The following is a 19,225-nucleotide window of genomic DNA, read 5'->3' as shown; positions in this document are numbered from 1 at the left end:
ACTATTTTCGTTCACTGAAGCGAGCACTCGTGTTTTAGCTTTCTGCTGTTTGTTTTTCTGCCACCAACAAAAATGAAGCAATGGTCAGATGACTCAGAGGAGCTGACGGAATGCCAGGGATTTTGGTGATGTTGGGGGGTGAGAATGTGCTCAACTACTAACTTAAGGTTGACGGTTCACACCCACCCAGCAGCGCCATAGAAGAAAGTCCTGGCGATCTGCTTCCATAAAGATTACAGCCAAGAAAATCCTGTGGAACAGTTCTGCTCTGTAACACATTGGGTCGCCATGAGTTGGAATCAACTCAATAGCCGTGGGTTTTGGGAGGGTGTGAGAAGTGGGGCCTGGAATTCCCTCATCAGCTTTTGGGAATTCCAGGAACCAGGGCTCTCCTGGTCCAAAATGTGCTGAGGGCCAGGGCCTGCTGTGAGCAGGGTGTCCCAAGATGGTATTTATCTCAGAGAGGTCTTAGGCCACAGTCAGCATGGATGGGGGAAGAAGGGGTCCTGACCTGCACCCATGTGCACCCTGACACAGGAGGGACTCACGCTGTTGCAGAATTAGGCCCAGGTGTTGAGTGGCAGAATTCTTGCCTTGCATGTGGGAGACCAGGTTTGATTCCTGGCCAAGGTACCTCATGCGCAGCCACCACCTATCTGTCATTGGGAGCTTGTGTGTTGCTATGATGCTGAACCGCTTTCACCAGAGCTTCCAGACTAAGACTAGGAAGAAAGGTCTGGTGATCTACTTCTGAAAATTAGCCAGTGAAAACCCTGTAGATCACAACAGACTATTGTCCGATATAGTGCTGGAAGATGGGCCGCCTAGGGTGGAAGGCACTGCACAGTGGCTGCTGCAATGGACTCAAACATGCCAACAATCATGAAGATGGTGCAGGACCAGGCAACATTTTGTTTTGTTATGCATGGGGTCGCCATGACTCAAGGGCCAGCTCGACCACAGCCAGTAACAACAACAACAGCAATGAGCTGGAGCAGAAAAACTTATCTGTGGCCACTGCTGAGCCTTTGGATAAAGCAAAGCATCATCTTCTTAACAGGAAATCCACCGGAGGAACGGCACTTGTGTGCAGAACCGACTACATATTTTGTGGGGCCCGGTGCAGAAATTATTAAAATTTTCAGGATAGCGACAGCAGAGCTTAAACTGAGCATGTGCCTTTCTGAGCATGGGGCCCATGCTACTGCTTAGGCCGCTCACCCAAGTAGCTGCCCTGCGCATGTGGGACACTTTTCCCAATAAGACCAGGTTCCCCATCTATCTCCTCCAGGAGAAATCCTTTCAATTCAAAATGAACAGAGATGAGAAGGGTGGCTCCCAGGAGGCTAGAAAGCTCCGCTTCCTGCTCTGTGGTCTGGAGGCTGCCTCTGCTGGTTGCCAGAAGAAATGTGAGCATCAAGGTAGCCAGCCACTTCCAGGTAAAGAACAGCAGAGCCAGGTGAGAATCCTCCGGGGAACTAACTGAGCAGAGAAGGGGAAGGTGGCGCAGCCAGAGGGACCGAAGAAATGCATGAAGAGGGAAAGAAAGTTTGGGTTTTTCAGAGATGAAATTAGAAGATCTCCAACTCCTTTGCCTGTGCCCAAAGTGTCTGTTGCCTCCTTTATAGAAAAAACTGAGACCGCGGTCTGTAAACAACGGGCCTGCACATAGAGTTCTTGGGGGTTTGGCCAAGTGTTAATCAACAGGGGCTGCTCTGCAGAGGCGGGATGCCCTGCGCCCAGGGGTGAGATGTTCCGGACTCTGCTGGATTCCACGTGGAAGGGCACTGGTTGTCTCCTCTCGTACCCGTTTCATGTCTCCAAGAGGCAGGAATGAACAGGGCCTGGGTCATCAGGCCGTCTGCCCCCCACTCTCTCCTCTGTTGCTGGGCAAGGAGCAAGGGAAAGGTGCTCCCTCTCAGTGTTCGGTGTGAGAGATGCTGGGAAGCCACAGGGGCCTGGGAACCTGGAGAGTCATCCTTCAGGGCTCTACTCCCCTGGCTAGTGGCCTGGAAGTGTCCTTCTGCGGGTTCCCAAGAGGAGCAGATGCAGGCAGAGGAGGATGTGGTCTTGTTTTATTCTTTCAACTGCTGTGGCCAGCCTAGGTGGCTGGGTCTTCCTTCCCAGTCCCTGGACAGCTGCTGCCCCAGCGTTGGTGGGAATACCGAAGAAGAACCCATGCGAGAGGAGAACCTAAGTATGGATTTCTCCAGAAGGACATACCTGCATCCCTGTTGAGGAAATTGTGTACGAAAAGGTGGGACCCTGAGTACTACCTGACTGGTGAGGCAAGACATTGTTTCCAGGGCCCTGCCACCTGATTGGTGAAGGAAAGCACCACCTGACCAGCCCTAATATGCATGCACAGACTGGGTGAGGAAACGCATTGCCCGAAAGGCCCTACTACGTGATTGGTGAGAAGAGACACTGTTGACCTGAAGAGTTCTGCCATCTGATTGGTGAAGAAAGGCATCCCCTGACAGCTATAGATTTTCCTTGTTCTGGTGTTACCACCTTAGGAGACGTGGGGACTTTGGATTCTAAGTTTCCCCAGGGGACATTCCCTGCCAAGAAGAAACTTTGAGATCTTGACTGGAACCAGCTTTGGAGAAGTTCAGACACCGGCAGGGGGCTGTGTCCCCTTGAGATCTTCAGACGGGGTCTCCCCATCACTCTGCATCATGGGGTCCTCTGCCTTGTCCTCCCAGAGCCAAAGGCTTAGGGAAATGGCTCCTTTGTTGGAAGAATTTTGGCCCCAGCATCTCGGTCTCCGACGTAGAGCTGCTTTTCTCTCAGAACCTTCCAAATCGTATGGGAATGGAGCAAACCCAGGTCTGAGCTCCCTTGGGTTGTCCCAGGGAGCCCCATTTCGGGCCACAGGTGAAAGCTGCACCTCTTTGCTCCATTTTACAGGAATTTCACAGGGGAACTGGGACAACTGGCAGGGGCACTGGACTCCCAAGTTGGCGGTTGACCTGAAGATGCTTGGGAACGGTCACGGGCCCTTTTTACCCTGATTTCCCAGGGCCTGGGAGGCCAGCATGGGGGCTGAGGCCACCCATACAGTGCTGGCAATTGGCCGGTTCAGGACCTTGTTAAGTTTAGAGCAGGGCTGGGCTCGGACAAGAACAGCTCTGAGCAAGGGCAATATTATACAGTCCCCCAGTTGGGAAGTTTCATAGCAACAAATTTGTTGGGTTCTTTCTCCCCTCCCTAGTTTATACCCAGGCTGGGCTGGCGGTGCTGGTGCATACAAAGGGCTGTAATAAACATGCCCAGGGAACAGGCGGCTGCACTCTGCAGCTATTCAGCACGATTTCACAGCGCTGGGAAGGCCTCATTATGGTGTGGGCTGTCCTCCTATACCAAGTCAGAGGAGATAAATTCTCCCTTTTCTCTGCAGAATGGTTTGTGAATGATACTCATCCTGGAATCTGTCAAAAGAGGGAAGGTTTTGTTTACCATTTGTCTTCTTTATGGACTTTGGAGGCTCTTTCTCTTTAGAGCCGCCATTGAAGATGTGGCCATTTAACCATTTCAGCCATGTCTCCATTGATAACCATATTAATTTATCATCCTCCCAAACCATCTGTGATGGATAAAGACATTCCAGGAGTCTCCCGTGAGCCGAATTGCGATGAGAATGAAGAAATTAACCACCGCAGCCAGCACCGCTGTACAAAGGGCTCACGTTCCGTCCCACTGAGCAGCCTGCTTCTCGCAGGCCCTGCCCTGCCCCCTTCACGTCTGCAGTTAACAGAGCAGAATGAAGGCCACTAACAAGATGCCCAAGTCCCAAGAAGACGCAGTCAATAGCAGAAGCATGCGATTGTTTTCTCCGTTTTTGCCAGCGTGTGTTCGTGGCTCCCCTCCCACCCCTGGCTTCTGGCAGGTCTGCCAAGGGCTGGTCTGGGGAGGAAGTGAGCCCTAGCCTGCTTCCCCCAGCTCCCTGCACCGTGGTGGCAGCTCCCCACGCCTTGCTCAGTTTTGCAATCTTGACCTTCACTTCATGGCACAGTCAGCACGTTTGTCTCTAACTTGTGCAGTGGTTGTCAACCTTGGCTGCACATTGGCTGGGGAGATTTAAAAATACTGTTGCGTGGGTCCCCTTCCCACTCCCCTACCCTTCGCTGACCCCCAGTTTAATTCATAGTCCAGGTGAGTCCTGAGCATTGGGAATTTTGAAAGCTCCCCAGCTAATTCCAATGTGAAGCCAAGAGTGAGAATCACTACAGTTGAAGAATAAGAAATGAGGATGTTGAGTTGCTCATGGTGGTGTTGATAAAGGGGAGAGATTTGAGGGCAGAGATTTATTAGCAATGGATTTAAATGTTTTTATGACTGTGTTGATGAAAACCAGGGTGTTTACAATTTTAAGTCTTGCTAGGCAGTGCTGGGAGCTTGGCTAGCACAGCTTGCTATATGTTATAATGTCCAAATCAGGGCATGGGATCAGACGCTCACCGCTGCCAGGTTGTGTGTGAGCGTGTGTGTGCATGTGTGTGTGTGCACGTATGTGTGGTGTGTGCGTGTGTGTGTGTAATGTGCACGCTTGTGTACATGTGCATGTGTACGTGTGTGTGAGTGCATGCATATGTGTGTATGTGTGCACCTGTGGTGTGTGTGCCTGCAGGTATGGGGTGTCCATGTGCATATGTCTGCATGTGTGGATTTGATCATTTGAGGGTTTAGCTATAGCACAGTTAAGTACCTAAGACCCTCCCCACTGCCCCCCCGGCCTTCCTGACTCCCGGGTAGTGTCCACACAGCCTGGAAAGGCCTCAGACCCTCAGCAGAGGCCTTTCATGTTGTGAGGCCCTTGCCACATTCCATTTCCTTCATAACTTCTTGGAGCTGTAGAGAAAGGGGCTGGTCATCTCAAGCTGGAAGGTACTCAGTGGCTGGAGCAGCTCCCAGCTTAGAGGACAGAGACCATGACCCCAGGGGTGGACTCCATTAGGGTGCGATTAAGACCAGCACCCGTGGAAGAGAGAAAGCAACGCCTAGATCCTGCAGTCAGGAGAAGAATTCCCAGTGAAGGAGCACAACTCCACCTGTCACTGTGTTGGGCATCTTTTCCCTGTTCCCTGGGGATCGTGGGTGTCAGTACCCTGGCCTCCAGATTTGACTCCATGTTCAAAGCCTGTCGGGTGTCGGAGAAACCACATGACCTTCCCTGAGCTCAGTCTCCTTGTGTGTAAAACTGTACCCAGATTTACGATCTCTGCCTCCCCTGCAGCTGTGACACTCCACATTCTGCATGCTCTTTTTAAATTCTCAAAATTCTGTGGATCCCTGGTACAACACCACAGTTTCTTATAGCAGGGAGGTGTGTAGCCCAAGAACTGGGAAAAACTGGGAGAGTAGGAAATCAGGTGGAGGCGGTATTGTTCCATGGTCTTTACAAATGAAGAGAGTCCCTGATCTGGAGACTCGGCCCATGTGGTCACTGCTCTGAATCAGAATCTTCTGGGCCAGCCCTGCAGCTCATTCCCTGGACATCCGTGGCCAGGGCCTTCCCCTCCCTGGGTGTCAGTCTCCTCACCCGTCAGGCCCTCTCTCATCCCCTAGATTCCACATGGACATTCGCGGAAGATCCCAGGGCTCCCTTGCACTGGAGCAGAAGAGCCCCTGATCTCTGAGCTACACCCAGTGAATGGGGCCCCAGGCTCAGCACCAGAGCGCTAAGGGCGTTTCACTTGGGGACTGGTGCCATAAGGGTGTTTGCTGCAAGGAGACACCACGTCAGCCCCAGTGAATAGACTTGGGGTGAATAACTTTTAAAAGCATGGGATAGAGTTCAAGTTCCACCTCTGGGCAAGTGACTTATTCCTGAGAGCCTCAGTTTTCTCATCTGAAACTGGGGGTGATAATAGATCCTCCTGCCTCTGACGGTGATGGTGCTGATTAAATGAGATGACGTAGGAAAAGTTTCTGGGCATCTGTCAGAGCATGCACTCCCTAAACGTTGGCTGCTATTATTATTTGTCCAGGTAGAGGAGAACGATACAATAACCATACCGTCTACCATTGAATGCCCACATACACACACAACGCGGACAGGTCCGGTGCTTGGGAGAACTGCCGCTTGGCCCCCTCACTGAAGGGCCAGTCCTGGGGTGCACTTTGAAGCAATTCCCACAGGAGCAGGCAGGGCTTGGGGATTTGCTCTGACACCATAGCACACTCTCGGTAAAGGATTTACACGCTTTGGGAGCACAAATGACGAACGAGTCGGACGGCAGAGATGAGTGCCCTGTAGCTCCTGCAGGTCCAGGCAGAAGCGGGGACAGGTGGGGGTAGCTGTGCAGCCAGATGTGGTTCTGAGAGGGGCAGGGCAGTGTCTGAGGGGCTCCCTGACTAACCTGGGGCTGGGAACCAGATGACACACGCGCATGTACACACAAAGACCACACGTAGACATACACACACAGGCACACGTGCATACGGACAGATAGACACACACAAACACACCACACGTGTAGATACACACAGACATACAGACACACACCACACACATACAGGCACATGCACATATCCCCCCCCCACAGACACACACACACACATATCCCTCTACACACAGACACACAACATATCCCTCCACACACAGACACACACTCATCCCCCCACAGACACACACACACACATCCCTCTACACACAGACACACACACATATCCCTCTACACGTAGACACACACACATATATCCCTTTACGCACACACACTCATCCCCCCACAGACACACACACATCCCTCTACACACAGACACACACATATCCCTCTACACACAGACACACACTCATCCCCCCACAGACACACACACACATATCCCTCTACACAGACACACACACACATATCCCTCTACACACAGACACACACACACATATCCCTCTACACACAGACACACACACACATATCCCTCCATACACAGACACACACACACATATCCCTCTACACACAGACACACACACACACATATCCCTCTACACACAGACACACACACATATCCCCGCCACAAGTATCCCCCACACAAAGACCTGGGCATATCTTCCACACACACACACAGCCCCCCCACAGATACACACACATATTCCCCCACACACATATCCCCCCACACAGACACAAACACGTATCCCCTCTCGCACACACACATATCCCTACACACACACATCCCCCCCACAGACACATACGCACACACAGACACACACACACATCCCTCCACACACAGAGACACACATATCCCCCCTCCACACACACATATCCCTCTACACATACACACACACACATCTCCCCCACAGACACATATGCACACATAGACACACACACAGAGTCCGACTATGGGAACCATCTGTACGACCCGTGCCTTATGTCTCAGCTGTGAAACAGGTGCAAGAAGACTCTCGTTAACTAGATCACTGAGGGTCAAATAACCCAGTTCGGGATTACAGGCTCCCCTCCCCCGACACTTCCTGCTGTCTGCACCTTGATCCGAAAGTGGCAGGGGAAGGAAGAGGTCGTGCAACTTGAAACATTTATTCTTTTGTGTCTCTTTAGCGACTGCTGGGGAAGAAAAGCATAGCTGCGGAGGAGGTTGACACAGACAGCTGACATGAAGTCTGTGGATTATCTGTGGATTTACGTTATCCCTGCTCCCTCATTAGCATGGAGAATTAAAGAGTGGAGAGCGGCTGCAGTTTAGGTTGCAGATGATCTAGGATATGAGGGGTTATCTTTCCTGCTTGCCCCCTCATTTCCTTCCTCCAGATGCACAGTGTAATTGAAAGGGCTTTTTCCCTATGGGAAGGGCAGCAGATCTGCCCTGAGTTATATCTGAACTGATAAAGAGACTGTTTGCTCATTGATTCGGCAAATATTATTGAGCACCTACTGTGTGCTAGGTGCTGGGGTTACAGCGGTGACTAAAACAGACGTCTTCCCTTGGATCTTGCTTACTGGTGGGAGGTTGACAATAAAGAAGAAAACAATATCAAGAAGATAATTATAAATTGTGGTGTGTTACATGAAGGAAATAAACAGGGAGGAAAGAGAAAGTCTGTGTGAGGCAGTCAGGGAGGACCTCTCTGAGGAAAGGACGCTTGAGATAAGAGCTGGAGTGTGAGCATTCAGCAGCCGTGAGGAAGCTGAGGGAAGAACAGTCCAGGCAGAGGGAATAACAAATGCTAAAGTCTGGAAGCAGAAGGTCCTGGTGGGCCCTTGGCCTGAAGGGAGGTGAGGGAGGGAGAGGGTGTCTGAAGGTGGAGAGAGGGCAGGGTCAGCTCGCTGGGGTCTGGAGAGGAGGTGGGGTTCTCTTCTAAGAGCAGTGGAAGCCACTGGGGGGCTTTAAGGACACGGGGGTGACATGAGTGACGTTGTCTGGCTTACTAAGACAGACCACAGACGGGGATAAAATTTTTGTGAATCATATGTGGGACGAAAGACTTGAATCCAGAATATATAAACCAGTTGCTATGGAGTTGCTTCTGATTCATGGCGACCCCACATATGTCAGAGTAGAACTGTGCTCCATAGGGTTTTCAATTGCTGATTTCTTTCAGGCTGGACCTATCATCCAAGGCACCTCTGGTGGACTTGAACCTCTAACCTGCTGGTTAGCAGCCCAGCGCATTAACCATTTGCATCACCCAGAGACTCCAGAATATATAAAGAACTCTCAAGATTTAACAATAAGAAAACAAACAACTCAGTTAGAAATGGGCAAAATACTTGACCAGACACTTCACCAAAGGTATATGGATGGCAAATAAATACATGAAACATCATTTGTCATTAGGGAAATACAAATTAAAACCATAATAAGATACCAATACACCCTATCGGAATGTATAAAATAAAAAGTGTTGACATTTCCAAGAGCTGGCGAGGATATGGAACAACTGGAGCTCTCATACACCGCTGGTGGGAGTGCAGAATGGTACAAACACTCTGGAGAACCATTTGGCAGTTTCTTATAATGTTACATATACACTTCCCATGTAACCCAACAATCCTACTTCTACGTACTTACCCCAGAGAAATGTAAATTTATGTTCATGCAAAAACCTGAATTACCAGTGTTTGTAGCAATATTATTCATAGCGGCCAGAAACTGGAAACAGCTCAAATGTCCGTCAGCAGGTGAATGGATGAACAAAGTGTGGTCTGTCCATACACTGGAATACTACTTAGCAATAAAGATGAATGAACTGTTGATTCACCCAGCAAGATGGATGAATCTCAGATACATTATGCTCAGTGAAAGAGACAGTCTTACGAAGTTCCTTACTGTACAATTCCATTTCTAAGACATTCTAGAAAAGGCAAATGGTGCAAACAGTTAACATACTCTACCGCTAACTGACGGGTTGGAGGTTTACGTCCACCCAGAGGTGCCTTGGAAGACAGGCCTGGTGATCTACTTCCAAAAATCAGCCATTGAAAAGCCTTTGGAGCACAGTTCTACTCTGATATGCATGGAGTTGCCATAAGTTGGGATCAACTCAACAACAAATTTTTTTTTAGGTTTTCTGGAGTCCCTGCGTAGTGCAAACAGTTAAGCATTTGACTGACAACTGAAGGGTTGGCGGTTCAAGCTCATTCAGAGATGCCTCAGAAGACAGGCCTGGCGATCTGCTTCTCAAAGGTCACAGCCTTGAAAACTCTGTGGAGCAGTTCTACTCTGCAACACACGGGGTCACCGTGAGTCGGAATTGACTTGACAGCATTGGGTTTGGTTTTTTGGTTTAATGCACATCTAGGTTAGCTTTGCTGGGGCTCTTGATAGCCCCAGGATGTGCTTTTCTTCACTGACAAACCAAGTCTCAACAAAAAGATTTTGGCACAATGCAGGCAGGTCATGGTGTCAGGACAAGGCAACCAGCAGGTATGTGCTGAAGGCCTCCTGTGCCCTGTAGCACAATTAGTTTTCCTGTCCTCTTGGCCAGGACATGAAAATAAACAGTAGAAGTGGGGGTGATGGTCCAAGAGGGCAGGCCACCACCCTGGATCCTTTGGAGCCAATATGGAAACAAGCCATAGACTGATGGATTGGAAGTGACCTGAGTGAGCATAGGCCTCTCTCCTTACAGATGAGCTACCCGGGGCCCAGGGAAGGACAGGCACTAATCCAGGTCCCATGGTCAATTACTGGCAGAGTGGGGACCAGGGTTGGCTCTCCTGATGCCCATCTGAAACCATTTGGGTCTCCTAGCTGTCTGTCTCTGTCCGATGACCCAGAGTAAGGACACTCTGGGTTCTCCTCCTCATTGGGAAGGCCTCCAGCTGGCTGTGTTTGTGAGAAGCCTAATTCTGCCTAGTTCTCAGGGACCTAGGACTTCCATCTGTTCTCACCTTGCTCTTTATGGAAAAGTCTCGGGTAGCTTGTTTCCCAGGCCCAGGTGGAGCCTGCTCATCCACCCAGGAGTGAACTACGTGGAAGGGACTGACCCCTCTGAAAAAAATGGCTGACTTCCAGGGAAATGGGAGTCACCAAAGGTACTTCCTCTGGTGGAAGTCATTCTGGTGACCGTATTCTCAGAAAAAATAGGAGGGCTTTCTTTGTCTCTTTGCCATACTCCCCTGCAGAGGAAGAGACCTCCCCTCACCCTGGCTCAGCCCCACGTTTCTGCCAACTCTGCCCACCGTGACTGTCTGTGAGCCTCTGTGTGTGTGTGTGTGTGTGTGTGTGTAAGTCTGACTATGTCTGATGTGTGTGAGTTTGTAAGACTATGTGTGTCTCTGTGTGTTTTGGGATGCTACTGGATCGGATCCCTTTGGCTTTCTCTTTCTAAGGGGTCAGGGCCTGGGGCTTCCTTTGTAACCACTGGGCATGGACTCTTTTTTTGACATTGCTAGTCAGATACCACTTTCCAAGGTGACAGAGGAATTCACTATAAGGCATTATCTTCTGTCCATTCCCTCCACACCTTGAACTCACCCTTCTTCGCACAGAGGGTATAATTTGGGCCATCCCTACCAACAGGTGTTTGGAAAAAGTCCCTACTTGGGGGACATTTTGCTGGGAATTGAGAATGGGTTTTATGTATATATGTGTGTACGTGTATATATACACACACACACACACACACACACACACGTGTATGTGTGTGTTATGATTGCATTTGGCTGCAAGTAACAGAAAACCCACCTAGCATGCTTTAAACAGATAAGAGCTTATTTTTCCTGGCAGAACAAAAAGTATAGAGGTGAGTGGGGAGGCAGAGTAGATAAGGAGCCTCGTGATGCCCTCTGAGGTCCAGGCTCTTTCCATCTCTTAACTAAACCACACGCCCCCCACCCCCACCCTGCTGCCGCCCAGCTTGTGGTTTTCCTCACTAGTCCTTGGCCTCCTCCTCTGTAAAATCATGCTAATTTCATTGGGCTGTTAAGAGGACCAAATGAGATGCCATCTGTGAGAGTATGGCCGCCCTAAGGTGATTTACAGATGTGTGGGTGGTAGTACACTTGCTGGACAAATGCTCTGCCTCCAGCAAAATGAAGTCTGGTGAGTTTTCTCTCACACTGCACTGGAGATGACCCAAGTCGCTTTTGAGGCCCCCCACCCTTTGGGACTCTGATGGCTTCTCTCTCTAGATCAATGATTTGCTTGCATGGAGGAACAAGTCAACCTGCCACTCTTTTGGACCAAGCTAAGAGAGGGCATTGGTAGTTCAGTGGTAGAAGTCTCGCCTTCCACACAGGAGATCCAGGTTCGATTCCCAGCCAACAGGCCTCAGGTACAGCCACCACCTGTCTGTCAGTGGAGGATTGTGTGTTGCTCTGATGCTGATCAGGCTTCAGTGGAACTTCCAGACTAAGATGGACTAGGAAGAAAGGCCTGACAATCTACTTCCAAAAATCAGCCAGTGAAAACCCCGTGGGTCACAATGGTCCAATCCACAGCCGATCGCAGGGATGGCGCAAGACCAGGCAGTGTTCTGTTCCATTGTGCCTGGGGTCTCCATGAGTCGGAGCTGACTCGACAGCAGCTCACAACAAGGGGCTGCTGGTCAGATTCTTCTAGAATCTGGGGAGAAGGATTAGCACCCCCTCACATTTAATCCAAGGATGGGCTCCTAGTGCACAGCCACAGCCGCTCTGTCATTACTGGGGACGGCCCTCGGCCCCAGCAGACCTCAGCTGGCCCCAATGCCTCACCAGCAGCTGAGCCAGTCACCACCGCTGGGAGGGGACAGTGTGTGAGAACAATGGCATAGCCCCCACTGCTGTACCCACATTAGATCTACTCTGGGCCAGTTCCTGCCAAGAGGGACAGCAGGGCCGAGGTGGTGCCTGTGTGTGACTTGGTCCTGCACCTTCAGTGACCTAGTGAGCTTTGTGACCTCCCTTCAGCCAAGTCCAACCCCAAACTCACTGCCGTCGAGTCGATTCTGACTCATAGTGACCCTACCGGACAGAGTAGAACTGCCCCATAGGGTTTTCAAGGCTGTAAATCTTTGCGGAAGCAGACTGCCACATTTTTCTCCCACAGAGCAGCTGGTGGGTTCAAACTGCTGACCTTTCGGTTAGCAGCTGAGCGCTTTTAACCACTGCACCACCAGGGCTCCATCAGGCAAGTCCAAGGAGCCAGAAATTACTGATGCACAGCTGTGTCCCATCAGCACCAAAGGGAGAACGTTTTGGCATGAATTTTAGGATTACCAGCAGGCTTGCAGAGCGTGCCAGAAGAGGTCAGCCAGCGTGAGCCTTGGAGTCCACATCCGCCCAGTGTCCACGCCCATGGCAAGTGGCCTGGGACAGCTGTGGCTCTCTGCTTTCAAATGGCCACCCTGGAGATGTCCCCCATGCTCAGTCACCCTTCCCATCATGGGGACAGATTTAAGAGGCCGTAGGAAAAGATTGGAGCCCCTGGGCGGTGAAAACAGTTAACGCACTTGGGTGCTAACCAAATGTTGGGAGGCTTGAGTCTACCCAGGGGCACCTCGGAAGAAAGTCCTGGTGATCTGCTTCTGAAAAATCAGCCATCGAAAGCTCTATGGAACACAGTTCTCCTCTGACACACAAGGGGTCGCCATGAGTCAGTGGCCACGGCAACTGGAAATGGAAGAATAGGTCAAAGGCAGTCATCTCAACTCTCTACTCTCTCCCACCATCCCCTTCTGCCATCGTCATCCTCAGCATGCCCCACCAAGACTCAAGTCTGGACCTTTGGGATTTACCACTAAGTTTAAAATAATAGGGAATGAACTTAAATTTTGAGTAGATTTCAGAAGACAATTTTCTGATAAATGGTATTACTCCTTATCTACAAACAATGGAATACTCCTACTCATAGCGACCCCACGTGACAGAGGAGAACTGCCCCCTAGGGTGTCCTACGCTATAATCTTTATGGGAGCAGATTGCCAGATCTTTTTTCCCCATGGAGCTTCTGGATGGGTTTCAACCGCCAGCCAACCTTTTGGTTAGTAGCCTAGTGCTTAACCATTGCACTACCAGGGCTTCTTAATGAAATATTACTTGGCCATAAAGAGATATAAAATCCTGATGTGTGCGACCACATGGATGAACCTTGAAAACATCATAAGTTGGTCACCAAAGGCAAATACTGGATGATCTCTCATATGAGGGGGTAGGAAGGAGGGGAAAGGGGGAGTTTTTGCTTAGCGGGCATTGAGTTTATGTTAATGGTGATGGAATGATTTGGAAAAGGAGAGGGAGTGAATTGTACATGTAGAAATGACTGAATCTGTGTGTGTTTTGTTATGTGTATTTTCACCACAATTTAAAAAAAAAAAAAAAGTATGACTCCTGTCTACGAGCGACAAGATGGAACAGTTCCATTTATCCCATGTGGATCCTAAAATGTGAGAAGCCAGCTGTCATGCAGGCTGCCTGATTGGGGGACCCTAGGGCTTGTCCCCTAGGCCCATTCCCCTGTCCCCTTCCTGACATGACAGAGAGCACCCATGGCCAGCACCCTCATTACCAGTGTTTCCAGAGGCTCTCCCAGGTCCAGACACACCTTCAACAAACAGTTCCTCACATTCCTTTCCTTTCGGCTTTCCTCCCTCCCTCCATCCCTCCCTCTTTCCTCTTCCTAGTTCTCCGCACTCACCACTCCCGGCCTGGGCTGGCTAGGGGGGTCTTGTTTCCATCTGCAGACTGGTGCCCTCATGCCGAGCAGTGCTTGCAGTGGGAGTTCTCATTTAGCTCTTGTGGGATCTCTGCTCTCACTTATTTTCTTGGATATTTTTCCCCATTTGGAGTAGAAACAAATAGCAGCTTGTGGCGCCAATTGAAGCTGCTACAGAATGCCCTCCTGCAGACGGTCCCCGCCCTCTCCGGCTTTCCCTGGGGAGGGCAGCAGAACGTTTGCCTCCTCAGTCCTGCCTTCCCTTCTTCCGCCCACACTCTGAGGCCACTGCCTGAAGACTCTGAGACCACTGCCTGAAGACCGGGAGATAGGACTTAGATGGGAATTCTGGTATCTGGTGGAGTCCCTGGATGGTACAAATGATTAACATGCTCCACTGCTAACAGAAAGGTTGGAGGTTCGAGTCCACCCATAGGCACCTCGGAAGAAAGGCCTGATGATCTAATTCCGAAAAATCAGCCACTGAAAACCCTATGGAGCACGGTTCTACTCTGACACACACAGGGTTACCATGTGTCAGGAGCAACTGGTTTTTTTTTCGTACCTGCTGGCATAACTGTTCTTGCCCAGAAAGTCATAGTGTTGGTGGGGACGTCTTCCCAAAGCCCTCTGGCTGCCCTATCACTAGGATGGGAGGGAGCCTTAGGAACACAGGGAGGGAGCCTTGGGAGGCAGCATGAGGGGTGGACGACCCCTACTCTCTACCCCTTTCAGTCCGGGTGCGGGGATGTGGAGCCTGCCCCTGGTGCATTGACCACTCGCTGAGAATTGGGGGCCTCACTCAGCTCCAGCTTGTCCCTTCTCCTCTGAGACCTTGGGGGGATTCCTGTAAGTCTCCCATCTTAGTTTGCACACTGAATCCCTGTGATTATAAATGATGAATTACACCGTGGCCCTCTTTAGTGCTAGAATTTAAGGGTTTTATGATACAGAAGCCAGGGTGCCCTGGCTGCAAAGCAGGGTGGGCAGGCAGAGTAGGATGGGGGACAGCAGCCTGGGGGAGCTGCATCTCCCTGTGATTCTTTCTGACCTGACAAAACTCCACAGCTACAGCTCCATCAGGCTCCACACCCAGGACTCCCACCCAGAGGGTCAGCGAGGAAACCTGTGGGCCTGAGGCATTAAAACACACGCACTCACCCTGTGCAGGGAGGTGTACCTCCACAGGCTGACTCTGCCGCTTACGATCAGGGCTGTGTGCTTTGCGTTCCTGAAAACATATTTGAACCTAGGCCTTCCTCTTGGAATGTCGTAAGGGCTCCCCAGCTTCACGTTCCTGCTGCAGAAACAGTCCTTTCAAGTTGGTCAGTTTGATTTTCATTCCCCATTTCCAGGTAGGCGGGTGGCCAGGATCAGAGCTTCTGGAATGTGTGTGGGCTTGGCTGCTCATCGCCTGGGGTGGGGTCCCTGGGGACACTTCTGGGTGGGGAAGGGCCTGGAAAGTGTGCGCCCTGGGCCTAGCTGGCCTCTCGGGGGGGCCCCCTGCCTGCATTTCTGACTCTCTCTCGTGCTCTCCTCAGCTTGCGATTGCCACCCCGTGGGCGCCGCTGGCAAAACCTGCAACCAGACCACAGGCCAGTGTCCCTGCAAGGACGGCGTGACAGGCATCACCTGCAACCGCTGTGCCAAAGGCTACCAGCAGAGCCGCTCCCCCATTGCCCCCTGCATCAGTACGTGGCTCCATCTTTCTCAAGTCTCTGGCTCGGGAATGGGGTGAACCCCTTCAGGACGCTGTCCTTGGTGTCCCAGTGGGTTGAGCGCTGGTTGGCACGGGTCTCTGTGTTCAGTGCCTGGCTCTCAACGAGTCCCCATTTGTCTGCCTGTGGGGTTGTTGCAGCAAGAGCTATGGGATCAGCTGAGCCAGCCTGTCCCAGGGAATCCCTGTCCTCAGCCCAGGGTCCATTCCCAAGTTCCACCTTGACCCAGACCTTGGCTTGGCCTGCACTAGGGACCGCTACTGCTGCCAATGCCTCGGGAATCCCCACGTTTCCACGGCCCCCAGCAGATTCACAACAGGAAGAACTGGAAACCCACGGCCTCTGAGGGAAGCTGTGCAGAACTCTTGGGCCTGGCATCCATCTCCCAGGCTGTCCCTGAAGGATCCTAGGGGCCCTTTCAGACCAGCATTAACCCTTTAGTTGCTGGAATGTAGGGAGGTGGTGGGCCAGACGGCAGGGCTCACTCAGAAGGGTTCAGTGGTTCACCACCAGTAGGGTCACGCCAGTGAGAACTAGCCTTCACTGGAAGAATCAAGCCTGGTTAGAGCTGGCCCCTGGCCTTGGCCTGGCTGATGCCTTCTGCTGGGCTGACCTAGATCAAGAAGAAGCAGTGAGTGGAAGAAGCCATGAGTCCCGGCTAACAAGGCAGACCTTAGGGACAAAGTTTGATTCTCTAGACCAGGGATTGGCAAACTCAGGCGCATTTGGGCAGGTTTCCAGCCCCCTCTCAGGCAACTCCTGCCATAGGATCCTTCCCCACCAATGAGCGGAGGTTAGAGGTGAGCAGGGCCCAGGTGACCCCATCATGTTGAGCAGGTGGGCCTTGGGAAGCCCCTCTCTGCTGCTGCAGGGACCGAGCCCTGTTGATGACCCCCAAATAGTGGAGACTCTGTAAGACATACACAGAAGTCCCTGGCTTGGGATCAAGGGGAGCTTTCCATGTGCCAGCATGCCCCTGCCTTCTCCCTGAATCCCAGCCCTCCTCAGCAACCGCGAGCCATGAGATGCCAGCCAGCAGCAGGGAAAGCTCCAGCTTCCAGAGGAGCACCACACGGTGTGGCCCCAGCCCTGCCCCGGGTTGCTTCTTCTCCCCGACTTTCTTTCTCTTCTTGAGCTGTAGATTAGGAAGGCGAGAGAGGGGCCCCCAAGCGAGGTGCAACCAAGGCCTGGCAGATGGGGCGCGTGCGGTGGGCGACGCTTGAGGGGGGGCGGCAATGAGCAGTTGGCCATCGCAGCTCCCACCGCCCCTGTGAGCCATCATTCATCGATTTAAAACTAATTACCACAGGCACTATTTTCGTAAATAGGCCCCGCCCCCAGGAAGGTCGGGAGGAGGTGGCACTGTGCTCATTCTCTCTCTAAGGTCAAAAATAATGTTTCCTTACCTTGTTTTCTCTTCCTCCCATCGTGAACCTCACGAAGAGATTCCTGTAGCACCACCGACCACAGCAGCCAGCAGTGTGGAGGAGCCCGAGGGTAGGTTTGTTTTCTTTTTAGCGTCTCACGTCTTGCCTTTGCTCTGTGGTGGGTGGTGGGAGGGGCTGGACATGGGGGCGCGGATTAGAAAGGATGGCCTCCTCCGCTAACCACCATCTCTGCACCGCTCAGTTGGAGTGCTGTCTGTTGGACTGTGATGTGGAGGACGGATGGATCCACTGGGCATTGATTGGTGACTCTTCCTTCAAGAATAAAAGGGGGGGGACTAATGATGTCATAAGCCAAACCTCTCTCCCAAGCCTGGAAACTTGCTGAACTCAGGTCCGAGGTCACCGAGAAAGACATGAGTTACACACAGGCACTGGTTAGAACAGCGCTTTACTCAGGCAGAGAAGAGACACAGCAAGGTCAGCGTCAGTCGTGGGTGTCGGTCCCCTGTGGTCAGCGGGACTAACTCTGCGGTTGATGCAGAGCTGGTGGTCTGCACGCACCCTTCTTTCATGCTGCAGTTGACGGACCTCATTCCCTCCCTGCCAGGAACAGATATAGAAATGGGGTTGGCCAAGTACCATGTGACGCACATGTATAAGCAGAGCAGAGAGAGTTTACTGGGTACCCAGAACAGGGCCGGGGTTCCCTGGTAAGAAGAAGAAACTGGGAGACAGAGAGAGAAGCTTAGTTCTCAGCCTCCATTATCAGGGACTGCTCTGGGTCCAAGGCTTCTGAGTAGGTGGTCTAGGTGAGGGTTGCTGGGGCCACAACAGACTGGTCTCCCAAAGAACATCACAAATTGAGCTCCTCCTACATGTCCATCAAAGTTGCCAGCCCAACGCCATCTGAGCTGAGGACATGTAACTCCTTCCTAAGGCTCCACTTGGCTAAAGGAAGGGGCTGGATGACGGGAATGAAAAAAGAGTTCTTGAACACGGGTCCACAGTAGAACAGTGGCATGGGAGGCAATGAAGGGGGACAGGGAGAAAAACCTACTTTTACTCATCTCTGAGATTTGGATGTCCCAGGGTGGTACAGGAGCTCTGGTGGCACAGTGGTTAAGAGCTCGGCTGCTAACCAAAAGGCTGGCAGTTCAAATCCCCCAGCCACTCCTTGGAAACCCTGTGGGATGGTTCTACTCTGTCCTATAGGGTCGCTATGAGTCGGAATTGACTCGACAGCAACAGGTTTTGTGTAGCACAAACGGTTAAGCGCTTGGCTGCTAACTGGAGGTTTGAGTCCACCCAGAGGTGCCTAGGAAGAAAGCCCTGGCGATACACTTCTGAAAAATCAGCAATTGGAAACTCTGTGGCGCACAGCTCTCTTCTGACACACGTGGTACCACCATGAGTCAGAGGCGACTTGACGGCAACTTTTTTTTTTTTTAACTGAAATTTAGCATTTCCTCAATTATGAACGTGGGCCACAAACCACAGCAGGATTAGCAGCACCTGTGACCTGGCCGCCAGTAGAAATCACAGCTATTTTTACATCAAGTTCTAGTTGTTGCAGATAGCATGAAATACTGTTTATGCTCATTATTTCTCCGAAGTTACAGTCATTGTTAGACCCCCTGTTAGATGATGATTTATAAGGCATTAATAAAGAAGCACATACAGAATGTAACTGTACCATAAATCTGAGTTTTTAAAAATATTTGGATAACAGTATTTCAATAGTATTGGTTTCCTTTGTAGAGCTATGTATTCTTTTTTATGCATTTAAGAATATTATTCTGAGAAGAGGGCCAAGGGCTTCACCAGACTGTCAAAGGGGTCCTTGGCACAGAAGAGGTCATGCACCCCTGGCTTTGCGCATGCAGAGGGCTTGGAGCCTGGGGACAGGTCGTCATGCTGAGAGAGGCCCAGGCCTGCACCAAGAGCACTGTTTCTGGAGTCATATGGGACTTTTGTGTATGGTACTTGGAGTAGGGGTGGAATGGGGGCAGAAGGAGTGACAGTGGGAGC

General features: G+C 51.3%; 1 protein-coding gene across 1 annotated transcript in view; it reads left to right on the top strand.

Moving 5' to 3' along the window:
* The window catches only part of NTN1 (netrin 1), a 270,775-nt gene that overhangs the window by 183,961 nt on the left and 67,589 nt on the right, over positions 1–19,225 (top strand). Inside the window, exons 4-5 of the mRNA XM_004376201.3 lie at positions 15,633–15,782; positions 17,253–17,306. Coding sequence (XP_004376258.1) covers positions 15,633–15,782; positions 17,253–17,306 — 204 coding nt within the window. The remainder of the gene's footprint in view (positions 1–15,632; positions 15,783–17,252; positions 17,307–19,225) is intronic.

This window comes from Trichechus manatus, unplaced genomic scaffold, assembly GCF_000243295.1.
Source record: "Trichechus manatus latirostris isolate Lorelei unplaced genomic scaffold, TriManLat1.0 scaffold00040, whole genome shotgun sequence".
Classification (NCBI taxonomy): domain Eukaryota; kingdom Metazoa; phylum Chordata; class Mammalia; order Sirenia; family Trichechidae; genus Trichechus; species Trichechus manatus.
This window is presented reverse-complemented; position numbering and strand designations above follow the sequence as displayed.